This window comes from Phocoena phocoena, chromosome 1 (genome assembly GCF_963924675.1).
Source record: "Phocoena phocoena chromosome 1, mPhoPho1.1, whole genome shotgun sequence".
NCBI classification, from domain to species: Eukaryota; Metazoa; Chordata; class Mammalia; order Artiodactyla; family Phocoenidae; genus Phocoena; species Phocoena phocoena.
This window is the reverse complement of record NC_089219.1, coordinates 42717883-42743143: the sequence shown is the minus strand read 5'-3', so window position 1 is coordinate 42743143 and position 25261 is coordinate 42717883. Positions and strand designations below refer to the sequence as shown.

At 36.7% G+C, this 25261-nt stretch overlaps 1 protein-coding gene across 1 annotated transcript in view; it reads left to right on the top strand.

Moving 5' to 3' along the window:
* Nucleotides 1-22398, top strand: part of EPS15 (epidermal growth factor receptor pathway substrate 15) — a 66419-nt gene extending 44021 nt beyond the window's left edge. Inside the window, exons 10-13 of the mRNA XM_065892203.1 lie at nucleotides 15928-16004; nucleotides 17350-17512; nucleotides 19722-19915; nucleotides 22252-22398. Coding sequence (XP_065748275.1) covers nucleotides 15928-16004; nucleotides 17350-17512; nucleotides 19722-19915; nucleotides 22252-22398 — 581 coding nt within the window. The remainder of the gene's footprint in view (nucleotides 1-15927; nucleotides 16005-17349; nucleotides 17513-19721; nucleotides 19916-22251) is intronic.
* Nucleotides 22399-25261: the final 2863 nt, after the last annotated feature.

Genomic DNA, 25261 nt, shown 5'->3' with positions numbered 1-25261 from the left:
ATTTCCCCTTCCCACCAGGCCCTGGCAACCACCATTTGCTTACTGTGTTTATGAATTTGACTACTCTAGGTACCTCACATAAGTGGAATCATATAGTATTTGTCTTTTTGTGTATTGGGCTTATTTCACTTGGCATAATTTCCTCAAGGTTCGTCCATGTTGTAACATGTACCAGAATTTCCTTCGTTTTTAAGACTGAATAATATTCTGTTGTATGAATATACCACGTTTTGTTTGTCTATTCATCCATCAATAGACACTTGGGTTGCTTCCACATTTTGACTATTGTGAATAATGCTCCTATTCATATGAGTGTACAAATACCTATTCACGTCCCTGGTTTTAGTTCTTTTGGGTATATACCAAGAATTGCTAGATCATATGGTAATTCTATTTTTGATTTTTTGAGAAGCCACTGTACTGTTTTCCATGCCTTACTATTTTACATTCCCATCAGTGGTGCACAAGGGTTCCAAGTTCTTTACATCCTTGCCAACACTAACTACTTTCTGGTTTTTTGATAATAGCTGTTTTAATGGGTGTGAAGTGGCAGCTTATTAACTTGATTTGCATTTCCCTAATGATTAGTGATTTTGATCTTTTTGTGTGCATATTGGCCACTTGTATATCTTTGAAGAAATGTCTGTTCAGGTACTTGGCACATTTTTAAAAATCAATTGTTTGTTTTTTTGTTGTTGCATTGTAGGAGTTCTTTATATACTCTGGGTATTAACCCCTTAGGAGACATATGATTTGCAAATATTTTCTCCCATATCATAGGTTGCCTTTTCATTCTGTTGATACTGTCTGTTGGTGCACAAAACTTTTTAATTATGATGTAGTCCAGTTTATCTACTTTTTCTTTTGTTGCCTACGCTTTTAGTGTCCTATCCAAGAAAGTATTGCTAAATCCAATGTTGTGAAACTTTCACTTAAGTTTTCTTCTAAGAGTTTTTAGTTTTAGATCTTACATTTAGGTCTTTGATCCATTTTGAGTTATTTTTACTTCATTCTTTTTCATGTGGATATCCAGTGTTCCCAACACCACTTGTCCTTTCCCCACTGAGTGGTCTTGACATATTTGTAGAAAATCATTTGACTATACATACAGGGGTTTATTTCTGGGCTCTCTGTTCTGTTCCATTGACCTAAATGTCGTAAGGCTAGTACTGTTTTGATTATGATAGCTTTGTAATAAGTTTTGAAATCAGAAAGTTTGAGACCTGTAACTTTGTTATTCTTCTTCAAGAATGTTTTTGCTATTCAGGGTTCCCTGAAATTCCATATGAATTTGAGGATGAATTTTCTATTTCTGCAAACAAATGTCATAGGGATTTTCACAGTGATTACATTGAATTCTATGGATTGCTTTGGATAGTCTTAATGTCTTAGCAATATGAAGTCTTCCAATCCATGAATGTGGGCCGTTTTTCCATTTATCTGTATCTACATTCTTTCAGAATGTTTTTTTTTTTTTTTTTTGGCGGTATGTGAGCCTCACACTGTTGTGGCCCCTCCCATTGCGGAGCACAGGCTCCGGACGCGCAGGCTCAGCGGCCATGGCTCACGGGCCCAGACGCTCCCCGGCATGTGAGATCTTCCCGGACCAGGGCACGAACACGTGTCCCCTGCATCGGCAGGCGGACTCTCAACCACTGCGCCACCAGGGAAGCCCCAGAATGTTTTATAGTTGTCAGTATACAAGTCCTCCTTGGCTAATTCCTAAGTATTTTATTCTTTTTGATGCTATTGTAAATGACATTGTTTTCTTAATTTCCTTTACAGATTGTTCAGATTATCAGTGTATGGAAATGCTGTTGATTTTTTGTGCACTGATTTTGTATCCTGCTACCTTGCTCAAGTCATTTATGCTAAACAGGTTTTTTGTTTGTTTGTTTGTAGAATCTTTAGGGTTTTCTGCATGTAAGATCATGTCGTCTGCAAACAGAGATAATTTTACTTCTTCCTTTCCAGTTTGGATGCCTTTTTTTTCCCCCTTGCCTAATTGCTCTGGCTAGGATTTCTATGTTGAAAAGAAGTGGTGAAGGTGAGCATCCTTGTCTTGTTAAAAATTTTAGAGAAAAAGCTTTCAATCTCTCACCATTGGTATGATGTTCAGTGTTGGCTTTTCATATATGGTCTTTATTATGTTGAAGTAGTTTTCTTCTTTTCCTAGTTTGCTCAGTGTTTTATCATGAAAGGATTTTGAATTTTGTCAAATGCCTTTTCTGCATCAATTGAGATGATCACGTGGCTTTTTTTTCCCTTCATTCTGTTAATGTGATGTATTACATTAGTTGATTTTCCTATGTCGAACCATCTTTACATACAGAATGAGAGCCTGTATCTTCCTTACCAGTGATCTAACTGACATCGTGATTTGAATGAGGATCTTAGAACTAAAACTCTTTAGAATTGAATGGGCTTCGTGTTACTGGTGTCTGGGGCTGAGTTATACAGACTTTCCACAGACTCAGAAATATCAGAGGTCTGAACGTTCTTTCTCTTTCTTTTTTTGTTTTCAAAGCTATATACAAGGTCATCCAAACTTTGTTTTTGCATTTTTCTCATTTAATCTTTAAAATGGTTACATGAGACAGGTGCTATTTTCTTTCTCACTTTAATAATGAGGAAAATGAGACTCTGACCAAGCAGTTTGCCCAAGATCACAATAACTGTAGCAATGCTCAGTTTCTAATCCATGTCTTACTTCAGAGCTCATGCTGTTAATCACTTTGTTACCATGCCTCTGCCTTATATCTTCTCATCCAGTTCTGACAATACAAAAATTGGCATACGGTGATGCCACAGATTTTTTTCTCTCTCAAACTTACATTACTGCCTTTGTTAGAGCAGAAGGAACCTTAGACATGCTATGGACCAGAGTTTTCACTTTATTTTCCACGAAACCAGCTTCCAGAGAGATCTTCAGGGAATTGGTAGAATCTAGTTTCATTATTTTTTAAGTGTCTTTGAATTTTTAAAAACTGCAAGTTAATTAGGTATATGCATTCATATCTGTTACAAACCAGATTTTAACATATTGGAATGCACTGGTGCTTTAAAGAACTAGCAAGTTAAGTGGTTTTTGTGCAAACCTCTGAATAAACATTTATTTAAACCACCCTGAGATTACGAGACTGTTGTTCAAAAGTATATATTATAGCTACTTTCTTGGATGAATTATGTTTTTCAAATAGAGCAACCAAAACCAAGTACAGAAATAAGTTTGATCCCTGACTTTAAACATTTGTGTTAATCAAAATTGCTTCATTGTTGCTGTGATAAATAAATGTTATAAATTTGAACTTAAAAATGAATTTAAAGGGCTTCCCTGGTGGCACAGTTGTTACGAATCCACCTGCCAATGCAAGGGACACAGGTTCAAGCCCTGGTCTGGGAAGATCCCACATGCCGCGGAGCATCTAAGCCCGTGTGCCACAACTACTGAGCCTGCACTCTAGAGCCCACGAGCCACAACTACTGAAGCGCAAGTGCCTAGGGCCCATGCTCCGCAACAAGAGAAGATACCGCAATGAGAAGGAAGTTCAAAGTTAGTTACAATATGGAATATGAAACTGTTATCAGTGAACTTTTCATACTCTGTTAAACTCCATTAGTCTTTCTTCCACATTGAATGAACTTTTTATCCATATATGATTTTGTAACATGCATTGATCATTTGGAATTGGTTCACTGAGTTATGCATGTCTTCCAAATGTTGACACATTTCATTATAAATAGTTTCTTAAATCATCTTTATTGATATCACCATCCATCTCACGAGCGTCTTTTAAGTATTGGTATAATGTTAAGCTTACAAGGCAGATAATACTTTCCAAGGTTCCAGTTTTTACTTGAAAGCTTGAATTTTCATCATCTGCAACAAATACTTTCAGTTGTTTTCCTTAAAGTGACAGATTCACTTTATTTAGGAAGAAGTGTTGCCCAATACCTAAATCTGAATAACCATTGTTATCTGTCACTTCTTGCAAGTAAAAATGGTGTTCCATGAAAAAAGCAGCTGGTTCACCTTGTTTCTTAGACCATCATATAAGTGCTTTTCCTCCTCATAACTGATTATACTTTGGTACTCAGCAGAAGTGCTTTGTGTGTATTTCTAATTTTGTCTTCCATAGTTTTTAAAAGAACCTAAGGGTCACAATTTATTTTAAATCAATAGTTTTTATTGATTCATCAAGGACAGATGTTCATAAGTGCAACTGGCCTTTTTTTCCCCCTGCAAGTTTGTGAGGGTGAACAGTACAGTTGCTACCAGCCAGTACAGTTTGGTGCTGCTGCCTTGATTCCCACTAAAGCACCCACCACTTTTTTTTTTAACCCACCACTGGTTTTGCAACACTGTTGCAGATAATACAGTGAGAAAGATAAATAACATCTTCATATTCTGAAAGTAGTTTTGACCTTACAGACCTCCCTTAAGGGGCCTTGGGGGACTTTTGGAGTGTTTGGACCACACTTTGAGAACTGCTGATCTAATATATTCTAAAACATTTTCCTGTTGCCCTATATTGCGCTGGTCTCTGTTCCCTCAGGCCAGTTTGCTCCCAGGAGGTATCTGGGACAGATGTCTCCTTTTATTCAGAACAAGAGCAAGAGAAATAATCTCAGTGTTCTGGAGAAAAAACTGAAGAGCGAGGCTGTCTTTTTAGTCCCGTATTTAGGCTGGTGCTTCTGCTCTTTTCTTAATACACACTTCCTGTGGTGGTGTTGTCTGGTTCTGTGCCTTCAACTACATCCTGTTTCCTGATGACTCCTAGATTTTGTCCTCTATGCCTGAACTCTCTACTGAACTTCCAGTACTTTCAAGTTGCCTGCTGGATATTTCTCCTTAGGTGTCAAGCTCAACAATGCTTAAAGTTAATAATCACCTTTTCCAATTAGTCTCTCCTTCAAAGTATAGTATAAACAATAACAAAGAGCCAAGCTTTACCTCCTTCTACATTCTACTTTATGTACTAATGACACTATTATTGGCCCTCAGCCAATCATCCTAGACTTTTTCTCTATCATTCCTCATCTCCCATAAATTGCCAAGTCTTGTTCTTTTACCCGCAATTGGACCCTGATTGTCTGTTCCTCATTATACTCAGCTTTGTTTGGGTCCTCATCATGTTTTACCTGGACTATGATATCAAGTCGCCTCCAGTCTCTTTACCTGCTGGTCTTGCATGACTGCCAGAATTGTCTTTGTTAACATTTGATCATATTACTAACCACAAATCTAATCACTAGCCTTGTGCTCCAAATATATGTGTGTGGATATATATATAATTTCTTATTATTTATATTTATATGCTATTTATATTGTAAACATATATATATTATTATATATTTTTAAATATATTGTCTGTTATTTATATGCGTGTGTGTATATATATATATATATATATATATATATTTGATGGTCTTTTACTTAATGTGTCACAGATATATGTCTGAAAGTAAAGTTGTCCACCTTATGAAATGTAAAACAATACTAAACATCTGGATATCCCATCTCTGCTAATAGCACTACCGTCTACTCAGTTGCCCAAGCAGAGACCTGCGAGTCATCCCAGGTTGCATCCCTACTCTCCCATCCCAGAACTTTCGACACATAGCAAAGGCTTACAGATTGACTGCTGGAAAAATGAATAAATCATTTGTCTCAAATCTGCTACATTGTCATAAGATTTTGAATTCAATGGAAACATAAACAGTCTAGAGAGGAGTTGTCATCCATAGGACATGGATGCTTGAGTCCAGCTGCCTGAACTTACTCAGATAACTTTGCTAGTTCCTTAGGTTTTCTAAGTCTCAGTTTCCTAAAGTATTTATTGTGGTTCCTGTCGTAGTAAATGGTAGTTGTTGTTATTGCTGTTACTGCTTTTTAGTTTAATGGTTTCCAAATGCAGACTAGTTACTTGTAATATACTCTTCATTAGTTCCAAATGAAATAGAGACAAGGGAGAGGGAGAGAGTGAGTGTGTGTGTGTGTGTGTGTGTGTGTGTGTTTGTGTTGCCGGCTCTTTTCCTGGAAAGGATTCTTTTAGTCTACAATTGTTTTCTCTTCTCTTTAGTTTTTTAAGTTCTTTTTGTTTGACAAATGAAAGCTGGACTTTTTTTTTTTAGTTTTCATGGTTAAGTTGATAAATATGTGTTTTCCCCCAACTTATATATATAGGCTCTTAACATATTTATTTAGTTTACTTGTTCATAAACTCAACATCTGAAAACCATGGAGCCTCAGAGAGGTGGCATTACGTACCCAAGGTCACAAACACAGGATATTTACCTTCCATACTCACACCTCTATACCCCTGTCCTTTTTCACTGGGAAATTTAGTCAGCAAAAAGATTAATCCCGGACTTCCCTGGTGGCGCAGTGGTTGAGAGTCCGCCTGCCGATGCAGGGGACGCGGGTTCGTGACCCGGTCCGGGAGGATCCCACGTGCCGCGGAGCGGCTGGGCCCGTGAGCCATGGCCGCTGAGCCTGCGCGTCTGGAGCCTGTGCTCCGCAACGGGAGAGGCCACGGCAGTGAGAGGCCCGCGTACTGCAAAAAAAAAAAAAAAAAAAAAAAAAAGATTAATCCCACAGAACAGGAGAATTATAAGCTTTCAAAATAAATTAGAAACATAAGGGTAAATTTTTGTTATTAAAAATTAATCACTCTACACCTACCTTTAAAATATTGTAGTTATGATAGTAATAGAAGGACGTTAAATTTTTTTTTTTTTTTTTTTGCGGTAGGTGGGCCTCTCACTGTTGTGGCCTCTCCCGTTGCGGAGCACAGGCTCCAGACGCGCAGGCTCAGCGGCCATGGCTCACGGGCCCAGCCGCTCCACGGCATGTGGGATCTTCCCGGACTGGGGCACGAGCCCGTGTCCCCTGCATCGGCAGGAGGACTCTCAACCACTGTGCCACCAGGGAAGCCCCCAGGACGTTAAATATTTTTAATATTTTGTCTCAGTTATTTTGGCATTTCCTCCTGGTGATAGACACATTGCAGACAAATAAAGAAAACTAAAGAAAGCAAATTCAGGTCACTCAGTTTCTACATATATTTTATTTTGACTTGTAAATGTTCTTTTTACGCTTCATTATAAATGAGATTAGTTGTGGTGCCAGAAAATTTTTGCATGGAATATTTTACTAACTCCTAACTGAGAAAATGCAGAATCTTTCCAATTCTTTTTTTTTTTTTTTTTTTGATAATCTCCTGTTATTTGCTACCAGCTACCAGTACAAATGAAAATTGCATTGATGGTGACTATCAAGAATTTGAAGAATTCTTTTTTTTTATTTTTCAATTTTTTTGGCTGCACTGTGTGGCACGTGTGACTTAGTTCCCTGACCAGGGATCGAACCCACACCCTCTGCAGTGGAAGCGAGGAGTCTAAACCTCTGGACCACCAGGGAAGTCCTTCCAATTCTTAATTAAAGCTTTATAACATTCTGAGGATATAGACGGGAACTCATGGTGTCCCCAGAGCATCTTTGACACCAGCATTAGTAAAATGCCAAGTAGGTCTTCGTTTTTACAGGCAATGACTCAGGCTAAGCATGCAGATGTTCATATATTTTACAATTCTTAGCCTCTGCTTTCTTTCATGTTTCTTCTCTAATTTTCTCCATTTCCACAAACCACAAGTCATGAATGTTTCTTCAAGGCCACTTAATTTTGGAATGAAAAAATGTGTGTGCGTGGGCAGGTGTATATTTGGGTATAGTGAGTGTATATCTCTGTCTCCTCCCACCTCCTTTCTGTCCACAAGTAAAAGTGTGAAAGCTTTTTTGTAAAGTCTTTTTTGCCCCTTCCACATAAATCTAGGTGTTATTTCTCCTTAACTCTCTTTGAACTTTAACACTTACTGTGTAGCAGTTGTGTACATGTATATCACTCAGTTAAATCATGAGTTCCTTGAAGGTAGATGTTGTGTCTTATTTCCTCCTAAATTCCTAGTACCTAGGCTTGAACATAAAAGATGCTTACTAAATGTGAATGGATTAGTGGGTCAGTGAGTGAGTGAACTAATTGAAGACCAGCTTGAGAAAGTAGATCCTTTACTAATGACTATGATTCACAAATATCTCTTGAAGGTTTTTTGTGAGCTTGAGCTTAATTATTTTATGGATTGTGAATGGGTCATGGAGAAAAAAAGCTTTCTTCTTCCTCCCAGGATTCTCTGGTAGACAGCTGTTCTTTGGGATTATTTGTGAGCCTTAAGGTTTCCCTTATTCCTTGTTGGTCAGCTGGTTGTACTAAGAAATGTTATGGTATCTGTTTGGAATATCCTTAGTAACTAGATGGTTTCTGTCCTTTTTATCCTTTAATATTTTCAGCAAATATGAGTGTTCTTGACCTTGAGGATACAGTAGTGAACAAAACAAAGTTCCTGTCTTTTTTAGAGCTTATGTAAACAAATATATAACATGTCAGTTAATGATGATTGCTATGAATTAAATGAGACTAAAGGGGTAAAAAGTGATATGCCTAAAATGTAGCTTTATCCTTCACACCTCACAAAAAATCATGTCAGCATAGTATGATCTGAAATATGTAAGGAAAAAAAAAACCAGGGAAAAAAGCTGGTAAAGAAGTCTGATAAAATATTGGTATGGGTCCTTTCTTTCCTTCTCTCTCTCTCTTTCTTTCCTTTCTTTTAAATTGAAGTGTAATTGACAAGCATTATGTTAATTTCAGGTGTACAACATAATGATTCAACATTTGTGTGCATTGCAAAACGATCACCTCAATAAGTTTATTTACCATCTATCACCATACAAAGTTACAAATTTTTTCCTTGTGATGAGAACTTTTAAGATTTACTTTCTTAGCAACTTTCAAGTTTGCAATACAATATTACTAACTTTAGTCCCCATGCTGTACATTACATACCCATGACTTATTTATTTTATGACTGGCAGTTTGTACATTTTGACCCCTTTATCCATGTTGCCCATTCCTCAACTCCTCTTCTCAGGATTATTTCCGCTAATCAGATTATAGATGATATTTTTAAATTATGCTTTTATGTATTTCTCCAAAGTGATCATTACCTTTATTCTTGGGAAGAAGAGGGTGCTAATCAGATTACCTTTGCATTCAAAGTCTGATTCTGCTGACCCATGGCTCCTGTGTGCCTCAAGAAAAAGAAAGCCACCTACTGAGTTCCTCTCCCAGTATTTCTGTGACTCCTCAGCAGGCATCTCACACATAATGTGAACAAGTTCATGCTCAGTGAGTCCTTCCAGTTTCTGGACAGGTCTCTGCTTCATATCAACCATGATCAATATCTGAGAAAGTTCTTTCCAAAGTCTTATTTTCCCAATTTAGGCAAAAGTGCTTTGTCATTCATCTAGGATGCATTCCCCAGTGTTTGGACCAATGCTGAATCCATTTCTTATGATGAGGGACGTATAGAAAAACTCTAAGGAGACCTTCAAGATGGCGGAAGAGTAAGACATGGAGATCACCTTCCTCCCCACAAATACATCAGAAATACATCTACATGTGGAACAACTCCTACAGAACACATACTGAACACTGGCAGAAGACCGCAGACTTCCCAAAAGCTGTGGGGCTGACAGGGTCTTTGTGCTCCGGCCAGGTGTCAGACCTGTGCCTCTAGGTGGGAGAGCCAAGTTCAGGACATTGGTCGACCAGAGACCTCCTGGCTCCATGTAATATCAAATGACGAAAGCTCTCCCAGGGATCTCCATGTCTGGAGATCTCTGGGAGAGCTTTCGTCATTTGATATTGTGGAGCCAGGGCTCCACAATATATGTGGGAGGGGCAAAAAAGACTTTACAAAAAAGCTTTACAAAAAAGCTTTCACACTTTTACTTGTGGACAGAAAGGACCCAGCTCCACTCAACGACCAGCAAGCTACAGTGCTGGACACCTTGTGCCAAACAACTACCAAGACAGGAACGCAACCCCGCCCATTAGCCTAAAATCACAGTAAGGTCACAGACATCCAAAAACACACACCGGACATGGTCCTGCCCACCAGAAAGACAAGGTCCAGCCTCATCTACCAGAACACAGGCACCAGTCCCCTCCACCAGGAAGCCTACACAACCCACTGAACCAACCTTAGCCACTGAGGGCAGACACCAAAAACAATGGGAACTACGAACCTGCAGCCTGTGAAAAGGAGACCCCAAACACAGTAAGTTAAGCAAAATGAGAAGACAGAGAAAACACACAGCAGATGAAGGAGCAGGATAAAACCCCACCACACCAAACAAATGAAGAACAAATAGGCAGTCTACCTGAGAAAGAATTCAGAGTAATGATAGTAAAGATGATCCAAAATCTTGGAAATAGAATGGAGAAAATACAAGAAACGTTTAACAAGGACCTAGAAGAATTAAAGAGCAAACAAACAATGATGAACCACACAATAAATGAAATTAAAAATTCTCTAGAAGGAATCAATAGCAGAGTAACTGAGGCAGAAGAACGGATAAGTGACCTGGAAGATAAAATAGTGAAAGTAACTACCGCAGAGCAGAATAAAGAAAAGAGAGTGCAAAGAATTGAGGACAGTCTCAGAGACTTCTGGGACAACATTAAACTCACCAACATTTGAATTATAGGGATCCCAGAAGAAGAAGAGAAAAAGAAAGGGACTGAGAAAATATTGGAAGACATTATACTTGAAGACTGCCCTAATATGGGAAAGGCAGTAGTCATTCAAGTCCAGGAAATGCAGAGTCCCACACAGGATAAATCCAAGGAGAAACAGGCCAAGACACATATTAATCAAACTATCAAAAATTAAATACAAAGAAAAAATATTAAAAGCAGCAAGGGAAAAAGCAACAGATAACATACAAGGGAATCCCCATCAGGTTAACAGCTGATCTTTCAGCAGAAACTCTGCAAGCCAGGAGGGAGTGGCAGGACATATTTAAAGTGATGAAAGGGAAAAACCTACCACCAAGATTACTCTACCCAGCAAGGATCTCATTCAGATTCAACCGAGCAATTAAAACCTTTACAGACAAGCAAAAGCTGAGAGAATTCAGAACCACCAAACCAGCTTTACAACAAATGCTAAAGGAACTTCTCTAGACAGGAAACAAAAGAGAAGGAAAAGACGTACAATAACAAACCCAAACCAATTAAGAAAATGGGAATAGGAACATACATATCCATAACTACCTTAAATGTAAATGGATTAAATGCTCCAACCAAAAGAGACAGACTGGCTCAATGGATACGAAAACAAGATCCATATATATGCTGCCTACAAGAGACTGATTTCAGACCAAGGGACACATACAGACTGAAAGTGAGGGGATGGAAAAAGATATTCCATGCAAATGGAAACCAAAAGAAAGCTGGAGTAGCAATTCTCATATCTGACAAAATAGACTTTACATAAAGACCAGTAAAACAGACAAAGAAGGACACTACATAACAACCAAGTGATCAATCCAAGAAGAAGATATAACAATTGTAAATACTTATGCACCCAACATAGGAGCACCACAATACATAAGGCAAATGCTAACAGCCATAAAAGGGGAAATCGACAGTAACACAATCATAGTAGGGGCCTTTAACACCCCACTTTCACCAATGGACAGATCATCCAAAATGAAATTAAATAAGGAAACACGAGCTTTAAACGACACATTAGACAAGATGGACTTAATTGATATATATAGGACATTCTGTCCAAAAACAACAGAATACACCTTCTCAAGTGCTCATGGAACATTCTCCAGGATAGATCATATCGTGGGTCACAAATCAAGCCTGGTAAATTTAAGAAAATTGAAATTTTATCAAGTATCTTTTCCAACCACAACGCTGTGAGACTAGTTATCAATTACAGGAAAAATTCTGTAAAAAATACAAGCACATGGAGGCTGAACAATACGCTACTAAATAACCAAGAGATCACTGAAGAAATCAAAGAGGAAATCAAAAAATACCTAGAAATAAATGACAATGAAAACACGACAACCCAAAACCTATGGGATGCAGCAAAAGCAGTTCCAAGAGGGAAGTTTATAGCAGTACAATCCTACCTCAAGAAAAAAGGAGCATCTCAATTAAACAACCTAACCTTACACCTAAAGCAATTAGAGAAAGAAGAACACAAAACCCCCAAAGTTAGCAGAAGGAAAGAAATCATAAAGATCAGATCAGAAATAAATGAAAAAGAAATGAAGGAAATGACAGCAAAGATCAATAAAACTATAAGTTGGTTCTTTGAGGAGATAAACAAAATTGATAAACCATTAGCCCGACTCGTCAAGAAAAAAAGAGAGAAGACTCAATAGAATTACAAACGAAAAGGAGAAGTAACAACGAGACACTGCAGAAATACAAAGGATCATGAGAGATTACTACAAGCAACTCTATGCCAATAAAGTGGACAACCTGGAAGAAATGGACAAATTCTTAGAAAAGCACAACCTTCCTAGACTGAACCAGGAAGAAATATAAAATATAAACAGACGGATCACAAGCCCTGAAATTGAGACTGTGATTAAAAATCTTCCAACAGACGAAAGCCTGGGATCAGATGGCTTCACAGGCGAATTCTCTCACACATTTAGAGAAGAGCTAACACCTATCCTTCTCAAGCTCTTCCAAAATATAGCAGAGGTAGGAACACTCCTAAACGCATTCTACGGGGCCACCATCACCATGATATCAAAACCAGACAAAGATATCTCAAAGAAAGAAAGCTACAGGCCAATATCACTGATGAACATAGATGCAAAAATCCTCAACAAAATACTAGCAAACAGAATCCAGCAACACATTAAAAGGATCATACACCATGATCAAGTGGGGTTTATCCCAGGAAAGCGAGGATTCTTCAATATACGCAAATCAATCAGTGTGATAAACCATATTAACAAATTGAAGGAGTAAAACCATATTATTATCTCTCTATGACATAAATCACAGCACGATCCTTTTTGACCCACCTCCTAGAGAAAAGGAAATTAAAAAATATAAACAAATGGGACCTAATGAAACTTAAAAGCTTTTGCACAGCAAAGGAAACCATACACGAGCTGAAAAAATAACCCTCAGAATGGGAGAAAATGTTTGCAAATGTATCAACAGACAAAGGATTAATCTTCAAAATATACAAGCAGCTCATGCAGGTCAATATCAAAAAAACAAACAACCCAATCCAGAAATGGGCAGAAGACCTAAACAGACATTTCTCCAAAGAAGATATACAGATTGCCAGCAAACACATGAAAGGATGCTCAACATCAGTAATCATTAGAGAAATGCAAATCAAAATTGCAATGAGGTATCACCTCATACCAGTCAGAATGGCCATCATCAAAAAATCTACAAACAATAAATGCTGGAGAGGGTGTGGAGAAAAGGGCACCATCTTGCACTGTTGGTGGGAATGTAAATTGATACAGCCACTATGGAGAACAGTATGGAGGTTCCTTAAAAAACTAAAAATAGAACTACCATACGACCCAGCAATCCCACTACTGGGCATATACCCTGAGAAAACCATAATTCAAAAAGAGTCAGGTACCACACTGTTCATTGCAGCTCTATTTACAATAACCAGGACATGGAAGCACCCTAAGTGTCCATGGACAGATGAATGGATAAAGAAGGTGTGGCACGTATATACAATGGAATATTACTCAGCCATAAAAAGAAACGAAACTGAGTTATTTGTAGTGAGGTGGATGGGCCCAGAGTCTGTCATACAGAGTGAAGTAAGTCAGAAAGAGAAAAACAAATACCGTATGCTAACACATATATATGGAATCTAAAAAAAAAAAAAAGTTCTGAAGAACCTAAAGGCAGGACAGGAATAAAGATGCAGGCATAGAGAATGGACTTGAGGACACGGGGAGGGGGAAGGGTAAGCTGGGACAAAGTGAGAGAGTGGCATGGACATACATATACTACCAAATGTAAAATAGATAGCTAGTGGGAAGCAGCCACATAGTACAGGGAGATCAGCTTTGTGACCACCTAGAGAGGTGCTATAGGGAGGGTGGGAGGGAGATGCAAGAGGGAGGAGATATGGGGATATATGTATATGTATAGCTGGTTCACTTTGTTATAAAGCCGAAACTAACACACCATTGTAAAGCAATTATACTCCAATGAAGATGTTTAAAAAATACTCTAGTAACCTACATGTAGCATATTCTTCATATACAAGTGTCATGTTTTTTATTAGTGTCTTTCACAATGTACACTTCATAATATTTCAGTCAAACCTGACCTAACTCAGCAGTGTTGTCACATGTGTTATGACTGCTTGTAAAAGCTGTGGTACCATGGCAGAGCAAAAGCGTGAAGCAGATTTTTCAGTCCGTCAAGTGAAATGAGCCCATACCAATCAGGAGAGCGTCTGCATCCTGCTCAGGCTGTGCCTCAGCTGCCACTGCATCAGGAATTACAGGAAGAGGAGGAGAAAGAAGGGAAAGCCTGAAACAGCACCCATGACTAGGCAGGGCCTGAGGCTGTGGGATGCAGCAGATATGTAGTAATACAAAACCATCTTTTATGGCTAAAGCTGTAGGATTTCCTGTAACTCTGGACTCTCAACATCCTCTTCAGGTTCAGAGTTATTGGTGTGTCCCTAATGGACTGATTTTCCCTGTGCTTCTACCCACCTCATGACTGTCTTGGTGACAAGACAAAGATAATGTATATCTTCCTTGCCCCTCTTCTGTTTATGTCCATGGTGTACTCACTGTTAGAGGTAAGGGCACACTTTACACATTTAAATGAGTGGGTGAGCACACTTTGTCCTAAAACTGATTTGATGTAAAGATGAGTTAAGGAAGAGCAAGGAGCATTTTTCTATGCCTCTTTGCTCTGTCTTATCCTCTCTTTTGAGATTCACTTTCTTCTTCCTTTGTTTCTTTCTGCTTTCCTATATCAAGCAGCAATTCCTATAAATATTCTTTGATCTTATTGGTAGCCTTTATGCCTGAACAGACAAAACCTATCTCAACGTAAGTCAGTTTGTTCCAGCTGAAAATGTTAGTCTATTTGTTAAGTGCACTGTGATGGAACAGATAACTTCTCATGCCTGTGGAGCAGGGATTAAATACTGCTTTTGCAATTACTGTTCCTTCTGCCTGGAATAGATTTCTCTCCCCCACCTCCATCTATTCAGCAGACTCCATCCCTTATTTAAAAGACCTAGGTCAAATGTAATGGCTTATTTGATGCTTTTCCCGATTCTCCCAGCAGTTAATGGCTTCTACTACAGGTTTTTTATACCTCTCTAATAGCTCATTTAAGATTATTTTATTATTGTTTGTGTATATGTCTGTCACTGTACTATGAACTTTTCAGACATAGGAACTCTATCTTCTTATTTTCTTCAGTTTTATATATGGCCAATGAATCTTTTTTGACCATTCGTTCTTTGTTGGATAAGTGTTATTCCTTGTTTTTAAGAACCTTACAATCTAGTAGGGGTGATATATCAATCACAGATAACCATAATACAAACTAGAATGCTGTCAGTGCCACAAAGAAGGAAGAAATCACTTCTTGCCGTGTGAATTAGAGATACCTAGGTTATTCTAGGCTTTGTGGATATTGTAGTATTTGAAATGGACCTTGAAGGGTGTGTGTGAAATGTGGAATTAATGGTGTAGTTTTTTTTTTTAACTTCATGATGTCTTTATTAGAAATAGTTTAAGTGCTATATTATTTGACGTGTATTCCAAAGCCTTAAACACTTTACCTAGAGTTAGTTCACCTGTTTTTGATTCTTCAGTGATTCATCCGTGTGCTAAACTGTCTTTGTGGACTTAAATTCAGGGACTAATATTTGGCATTCGATATTTTTCATTTGTCTGAATGTTACTAACCAAAAGAGGACATGAAATTTGATGTCTTTCTGTCCTATTACATTGATTTTCTTTATTCATTTTAGCCACAGACCCCTTTGCTTCTGTTTTTGGAAATGAATCATTTGAAGATGGATTTGCTGACTTCAGCACATTGTCAAAGGTAATCTGCAATACTTAGTAGGAAAGTAAAATATACTGTGTTTCCACCAAAGGAGTGATCCTTCCTTTTGATTTTATAACCTGACCCTCATAGAGATTGCAACTTGATTTCAGTAAGGCACAGCAAACATTGATTTCAGACAGAAATGAAATATAATATGTAATCAAAGTAGACATTTCTGTGCACAAAGACAATGGTGATGGTACAGATAATTATAATTTTCTACTGGCAGGTCTGCTCAACACCTTTAAGAGCCTTCTGTCTTTTTAAACATGTTTCTTCCAATTGAATTACATTTTCCCCCTGTTGACTGTCTGGGTCAATAGCTGTAAAATCTGGACATTCATTCCATCCTCTCTGTACTGGTTACTTGATTTTATGTTCTGAGACTGTTAAGGTTAGTATTAAGATAATTAATAGCCCAGCACTATTAGGTAGTAGACTATATATGTCAACTACCTATTTTCCAATGTAGCCCTAGGATTGATTCAGGCCAAAAGAGTAAACTTAGAGTATATGTCACACTGTCTCTATCATTGGTTCTCAACTGGGTGTTATTCCCCCCACCCCCACCCCCCAGGAAACATTTGGCAATGTCTAGAGACATTTTCGGTTGTCACAGCTGAGGAGGAGGGCTGTTCATATCTAGTGGCTGGAGACCAGGGATGTTGTGCAACACCCTGTCCAACGCCACAACACAGAGCTATATCCAGCCCAAAATGTCAGCATGCTTCTTTAGAGAAACACTGGCCTAAACTGTAATATCTGATTCATTATAGAAAAGTGAATCTTTCATTACTCCATGTATTAGAGAGGCCAGGTCTTCAGACCCACAATAAGACTTATGCCATGGGATCAGTTTGCTTAAAAAACAAAATTGACTTTCAGGTTGTCTTTACTGTTTTTTAAGATGCCATTTTCTTTGACTTTAGTATTAAATCTTTCCTATATTTAAGTGCATTGGCAAGTGTGGAATCGGTATTTTTTCCTTTATCTTTTGGATCAGATATTCACTTGAGGAAAAATATATTAGTCTCTTTATAAAGGGCCTCAATGGTTTTGTATCACCTGAATCTTAATAAACCTTTAATCCAGAGTTGGCTTGTTTTGGTACGATCTGTTGCTCTTAATAAGTAGTGATGTTATAATCACTACTCATATAGAACAATTAAAAAATTTTTTTCCATTTTGGTTCTGAATGCAAAGGTTAAAATGTTAGTGCTCTCAGAATTGAAATAAATAAAGCTGCATAATACTGAAGATCACTCTTCCAAATGCTCCATAACCGCATACGGTTTGGTTGGCATAATATATATAACCATGAGTAATTTCTTTTCAAACAAAGGTCAACAATGAAGATCCTTTTAGTTCATCCACATCAAGCTCCATCAGCAATATGGTCATTACAAAAAATATGCTTGAGGAAACATCCATCAAAACTGAAGATGTACCCCCAGCACTGCCACCAAAGATTGGAACTCCAACAAGGCCCTGCCCACCACCACCTGGTATGAGAGTTGATACCTTTCCTAAATCAACTACTTCCTTTTTCTTTCTGAAAAGTATTGTGTGGGCCTTATTTGTAGACTTTATATAAAGGGCCTTAAACAAAACAAGTCCAAAAACACAGCAGAAGCCTGCTGCCATCATCTGTTCTGACTTTAATGCAGAATTACAGATATGTGCCTAAGAAGCCAGCCTGTGTAACTGTCATGAACTATTTTTCTAGCAAGAGCTAATTTCTCTTTAAATCATTTTAGAGAGGCAGTAAATGAAAAAAGGAAAGTACCAACGAAATCTCTTACTTTTTGGAAGCTCATTGATTACCATTTGAAAAACAGTTTCCTGCGCTTTGGTATTTTAATAAATTTCTGTAAGCAAAGATTAATTCGAAGTCCCTTTCTTTTTCCTGCTAAATGTGAAGTCTTCCTTAAGTCCTTTAATGTGAGAATATATGGCCTTTTTGGTATCCAGAATTCAGCTTTTCGGTATCAGAATTTTAAAAGAAAGTATTATTTTTCTTGAAGGAAAATATTATTTTACTTGACTTGATAAGAGACTCCTTTATTTTATAAAAGTGATGTTTTTGGTCTAGAAACAAATTCTTACTATTCTTATTTTTTTTGTTTTGTTTAGCACTGTAAAGAAAAAGGGGTTTTGTTTGTTTGTTTGTTTTTAATGAAGATAATAAAGTTCATGAGAAGTGGTAAAAAGGCAATCCCCTGAATAGTTGTAGTGCTACTTGTGAGAAGACACATCTGGTACATTATTGTTTTAACCATATATCATTCCGTGGTAAATTTTCAGCCTCAGTAGTTCTAGAATATTATTCTTGCCTTTTCATAATAGCCTCCCTATGGTATTTCTTGGGCAGATTTTTTTTTCTTCTTTGATTTAAAGAATTGCAAATAAAATTGTTAAGACCCAGCTACCTGTTGAAAAATCAGGTGAACTGAACTGAACTCCTTTTATCTTTTAAGGAAAAGTAGCCTGTATCATATATCACTAGAGAGTAAGGTTGTCAGAATATATTTTTTAAAAAATGATGGTTAATTTGCTCATTTAAGTTTTATACCAGTAAGGTGCCAACAGTGAAGTTATTTTTAAAATCCTAAGTAAACTAATATACTAGTGCTGTAACTAAATCTAAGACTTCAGCAAAGTGAGTATATATCACTGTAGAAAAATCAAGGAAAGAAAGATGGTTTGTTGAACTGCAGCTTAAAGATCTGGGTTCTAATTCTGGATATTCTCTGACTAGCTCTATGATCTTGAGTGTGTAACTTCATATGTCTGAACCTCGGCTATCTGAGCTGTTAAATGGTGGCATTAATTCTAATGTTGCCTACCTTCACAGGATTGTGGAAGGATCCTTTGAGATCCTTTTGTAAGCTGCTACAGTGCCAGAAAGAATCTGTTGTTATGATTGCTCTTACCAGCTTAACACGTCTTTAGGAAAATATATATATTTGAAGATATTTTAGCACCTGTTCTTATTATCCTTTCTTCAGAATGTACTGAGTTTAAGTCTTTAAAATTAGAAAACTTGTTTGAAAATGGTGCTGAATTAATGAGCAACAGTATGCTGTTTGGTAAAAGATTTAGTTGATCAGCACCCACAAAGATTTAGGGCCTGGTCTTCAAAGCATTCTCCTTATTCTTCAGTTTGAAATATTGTAATAGCAAGAAATAGGTGGGCTTTACCAAGGTAGTTTTTAATTTCATGCTCCCAGGTGTTACATATAGATCCAGAGGAAAATCAGAAGAATATTAGCATTTTTCAAAGCTCATTTGCCCTTCCTGCCACTGGTGGATAACTGTATCAGGCAGAGGTTATCACAGCAGAGGCCGTTTTTGTCATTATTCTTTGTCATTCTCCTGCTGTTTTGTCCATTCCTCTCTCTTTTCTTGGGAACATGCTGCTTTGGAGAAGAGAAGGTCAACTCTCTGGGCAGATAAGATTCCCGGCCCATTTCCCCCCTTCTTTGCTATTTTTCCATTTAGCTACACAGAGCTAGAATATATTTGAGAGGTTGTGTGTGAAAATTTGAGGACATAGTGTTGGCTGTGATAGTTTAAGACCATATTAAGAATGTGTTTGAGGTACTGACCCCCATTCCCCACCCCCAGCTCTTTAATGCTCCCTGTGTTCATGTTCTTGTGTGTTTGTGTTTGCCATATTTGCTGGTTGAATTAATTGTAATGATTTTGATCCAGGGAAAAGACCCATCAACAAATCGGATTCTTCTGATCCCTTTAAACTGAATGATCCATTTCAGCCTTTCCCAGGCAATGACAGCCCCAAAGAAAAAGATCCTGATATGTTTTGTGATCCATTCACTTCTTCTTCTTCTACTACTACCACTACCAGTAAAGAGGCTGACCCAAGCAATTTTGCTAACTTCAGTGCTGTAAGTACTGTGAATGGGCTGTTTGGGGGAAAATCTTTCCATTTACAGTTTAAAGAGTTTTCAAAGATTATTTTGGAGTCTGCCAAATTTGCATTATTTCAACTAAATTTACCAATATGTTAAAAATGATCTTTATTCTTCCCTCAACCAAAAAAATCTCTGTTTGATTCTGTTTGCTGGTTCTAAAAGTATTTCATTGCTCAAATGATTTTTGTAGTCTTAATTCTTGGGTTATATACCAGTTGTTTTGCAAAACCCTTCTCTTGATCTTGGTAAACAATATAAATAAAATCTGACAGTTATTAGTTTGCAAATTGTTATGGATGATGGGCCATTAGAGAGTCATTTGCTGTCTGCCCTCTGGATGAATAATGCCAATAATGAGTTTGTGTATTTGTAACTGTGTTTGTGTGTTTGTGTATAAAGCCTTGATGATTTCTGGAGACCAGTCAACAATTATGAGAGGATAGGGCCAGGAATTCTTTGAATTGAAAATAAAACTCTGGTTTCATATAGTAGTGTCCCTAAAAAGTAAATGTTGGTTTTATTAAATAAATATGATTGTTAAGAGCTAAACAATCTTTAATTATTTGGGGGGCTCTAATTCACTAGCATTCCATATTTACTCTGCATCCTCCCAGAGCTGACTAACATAGGCAGGCCAGTAAAGACAATAGAAGAGTTCTGTGACAAGACCATAGGCAGGGTCTATAAGATCACAGAAATGGGACAACCAGCTTGAAGTGTCACTCTGGAGGGACGGACATTAAGCAATGACATGTATTCCATCATTATTTAGATAAAAACAAGGCTTTTTTTTTTTTTTAATTCTTAGAGTAACTAACAGTGTTTCATTTTCCCAGATGTTTTTTCAGGTAAAATGACCTTCATTATCGCTATTTTATAACAAAGCAATAATTTTCCTCTACTTAATACCTTAAGCACTTGAGATGATTTTAGAAATAAGAGATCTAGTGGCCAGGTGACTCTGACCACAATGTGCCTAATGTCTCCCTCAGTGTAGCATTGGGTCCCTCAACCCGTCACTTTATCCCTGCAGCCATTTCTAGTTAGAAAGGAGGTAGGCAGGAATCTGTATGCAACTAAGGCAGACAGAATTAGTCTCAGTTACCCAGCTTTTGAATCTGTACTCTTAAGTTTCAGTGGCTTCCTCTGAATGTAAAGGAGCAGAATAGGAATCAGTATTTTGAATACTGGAAAACAGAGAGTGTCAGAATTATACTGCCTTTTATTAGATGGAATTTGAGTTGTTTCGAGCAGAGAATCCAGAATTGCTCTTCTTAGTATAATCCTCTTAATATAAAATAACCTTCTGGCAGTTTGTGGCATTTAATATCTTAAATATGATTTCAGCAAGTCAAAACCTGGTTGGAATGAGTCTTGAACAATAGCTAAGGCATTTTGCTTATTTCATATTCCAGCATCTCCGTATAGTATAATATTAAGCAGCTCATAATAAAAATGTCTTCTTTTTTTAATTATGAAAGATTTGTTAAGTATTATAAGTTTCAAAGGCCCTCTAATTCCCTAGGGGAAAAGCTACCATTTTCAAAAAGCCTGACAGTTTCTTTCACTTCATCCTATTATGGTGTTCATCCTGTTATGGTATTCCTCTGTATGACAGGACTTGAAACTGGGTAGAATTTTTTTATTTAGTATCTGCCACAGTTGCTCTTTCAGGTGGATAAGTGTATTTCCTTGACTTAATAATTACCAGCATTAAGGTTTTATTTAGACTAGGTCATAAAGTTCTCAATGTCTACTGAATTCTTTATAATGCATTAAAAAATTGATCAGGTTCACATCTTATTTAGTATATCCAGTACTCTTATTTTATGTATAACAAAATTTATGTATGTATAGATATTCTTTGCTTCATAATTTTTCTGTACCTGAAGGGCTAGGATAAGGTAGGAAATCACCAGTGGGATTAAGTTGAAAATGATTTATCATGTGAGGATACTCACTGAAGTTGAAGTAGTTAATGTTTCACATTAGATAAAAATGCTAGCCCTCTCCTGTTTTTAAATCTCCTGATTCACCTTAAGAATTTCCACTTTTTAAAAAAATGATGTTTAATGTTCCATTTTATAGACTATCTGTAGACTGCATTAATTTTTAAGATTAAATCATATTTTAATAACTGATTAAATGTGGTTTCAGAAAAAAAAATTAACAATTAACAGGACTATTTACAGAGTCCTTCAGAAGGTGAAACAAATAGTTAGATATCATTTCGTAAAAGTTCTTTTTCCTTCTTGTGTTTGTTCTGCTCATGAATTTATTCGTTTGTTCATTTGTCTTTTAAATGGCAGTATCCCTCTGAAGAAGATATGATTGAGTGGGCCAAGAGGGAGAGTGAGAGAGAGGAAGAGCAGAGGCTTGCCCGACTGAATCAGCAAGAGCAAGAAGACTTAGAACTGGCTATTGCACTCAGCAAATCTGAAGTATCAGAAGCATGAAGAATTTTCCTGTTCTTTGTCAATCACACAATACTCTTCTTCCTGAATACTGAAGCTATTTACAGTGTGTATCAAAACTAGCTATGAGCATGGGAATACAAAAGGTTTGAGATTCCTGTAAATGTGACAAAAGTTTTTGTTTTTTTTAAACTCCATTTCAGATTTGTCCTTTTTTTCCCCCTGTAAAAGCGGTAGCCCAGATAACTTCACCTAGGCCCCCGTTCTGGTGTGCATTTAGTGTGAGCTTTTGCCTGCCTGTGCTACTTTTACTTGGAAAGCTAGAGCACCCAAGCTTCTGCCTTCTGGAATATAGAGAAATAGTTTCATCCCTTTGCTACCCTTGTTCTGTAGTTACTCTGATGATAGCCAGTGGGGTTCTTAAAGTTGGCAGTATTCTCCCCTAATTTAAATGGTTGAAAGAGGGGAAGGGAAAGAACATCCTATTTCTTTTATGACAGAGCGAGTTGGCTAGTTTAAAGTACATGTTTGTATTTCCTTATAATCAAAATACTGTTCAATTTGTTTTTTATAGACAAGAAAAAATATTTTGCATAAATTGACTCCACTATTGAAAAAGGGATGCTTTAGATTGAACCATTATAGCTTCAGATTCAATCTTTTCCTAAATAAAAACTTTAAAGCCTCATGTGTGAAATATATTTAAAATTTTCTTCTCTGGACTTAGGGAATTTTGATAAACACATACCTCTCCATAATTTTAAGCATTAGAGGGTGGAGAAAAATTACCACTTAAAATATACCCATCAATATAAGGTAAGCAAAAATCTTAACCTGGCAGCCATTCTGCCACTGCCATGGCACTGTCCTCTTTAGTTCATGGTAGGTTTATTTTTCTACTTTTGCAGAAGAAACTTTAGCAAGCTAGAACTGGAAGGTACTTTAACTTTTTGTATACATATATTTTTTTTTTTTTCTTTAATGAAGGTTCAGTTACTTGAAATGTAAAAACATTCACTGAATACAACTGAAAAAAGTGACGTGTATTAAATCATATTATTGCTTTTTGTCCATTTTTGTGGATTAAAATAGTTTATTCTCTTTGTGTTTTTAACCTACAAAATTGGCAGGCTAGCAAAAAAATTTTGTGTTTTTTAATTGGGAGAGAAGAGACCTGCCAAATTATCGAAGCTCTTTATGTGTTAAAAGCCTATCTCCTGTAAAATTGACCAAGCAGACAAGCTGAATTTAAAATGGACTGTGAAGTAGGCTGTAAATTGTAATCTTATTTTTTTTTAACATGAGTCAGTGATTTAGATAATGTATTGAAAACCAAGATAAAGGAAAATGCACCTAAAAACTAATTAAATATCTCTGTGGTTACCAAGTCAAGGTGGTATTGATCTGTGTTAATCAGAGTAACTTGTTGCCTAGCCTATGAATAAATTCCAAAATATCCAGTTCATTTCATCTTGAAATGGTACTTTTTTTCTCTCCACACACAATTGAATTGCTGCAGTTTAAAACAAATTTGAACCACTTTCTTGCACTGTTAGCTTTTTTCTACTTTTATAGATTAAAACATTTCAGCATAAAAGTCATACATATGAAGCAAGGGCTGAATCATAATCACAAGGGTTTAATTTTGATAAACTAATCCAGTTATAAGGATATACTGCAAAAGTTGATTGAGAAAGTAGTATTGGGAGTTGTGAATGGTAGTGAGTTTTGGGTTTTTTTCTTCCCCTTAACACTTTAGGAAAAAGGTAAGTAGACTTGAACAACCTTCTTTTGCACTGGGAAAATGAACAGATGTTTGAAATGGTTTTAAAATATTTTTTTTAATTAAAAGAACACTCTGGAAAGTACTAAATATCTGTAACTTATAAACACCAACTTTCGATGTAATAAGTATACCTTAATCTTATGTGTGTTTAACTGGATTACATAGATTCTTTTATTAAAATATGTATACTCAGTGGACCAATATAATATATTAAAGTATGTATTATATATATATATACATATATACATATACATATATATATATATATATATATATAAATCTCCATGCTCACTTGTGTAGGATGAATGTCTTAGAGTCATTTATGATTATATTTTATGTTGTTGACTCTGGCTCCAGAGCCTGTGCTTGAAAGGACAGATAAGTATTCCTGAGAGCTAAGTGGCACTACTTATGAAGTTTTAACCATCTTCTACCTACTTGTTCAGGTTTATTTGAGTTCTCTTTATAGAATTTTCTCTTATGTTTCAAACTTCTAAACTGTAGCCTGTAATTATGAGAACAATAAACTTTAAATTATAATAAACCATACTATCCATACATCCTATCTGAAATGGAGTTTTGCACGATTCTCTGTTATGTCCATGCTGTGTCTAAGGAGGGGTAGGCATACAATCAGCACAGATTAATATGTGTAAAGTGCTTGAGACAGTACCTGGTATAGAATAAAATACTCAATAAATGTTAACTATTTTTTAGTTGACATGTCCTGTTTTTTTGAAAGAAAGATAGGAAACAGGTATACATAGAAACAGTGCCTGAAACGTAGGTGGTGTGTATATATTTGTTGAATGAGGATTTGTGAGATGGACTCTAGGAGGGCACTGTGGTGTGAAAAATTCAGACAACCCTGGTCTGCCATTTTTAGGAAAGATGACTTTGACAAAGTTACTTAGCCTCCCTGAACCTCATTTTCTTCTTCTAATGAACGTCATAATACCCAACTCACAGGATTGTTCTGAATGATTTGAGTTTGACAGCTTTTTAATATTATTTATTTTAATCAAACAGATGCAGCCATGTTATTATTAATAGTGAAAATAGCTATTGGTTATTGAATGCACTATACTAAGCTGTTTACGTGTGTCTTCTTGGTTAATC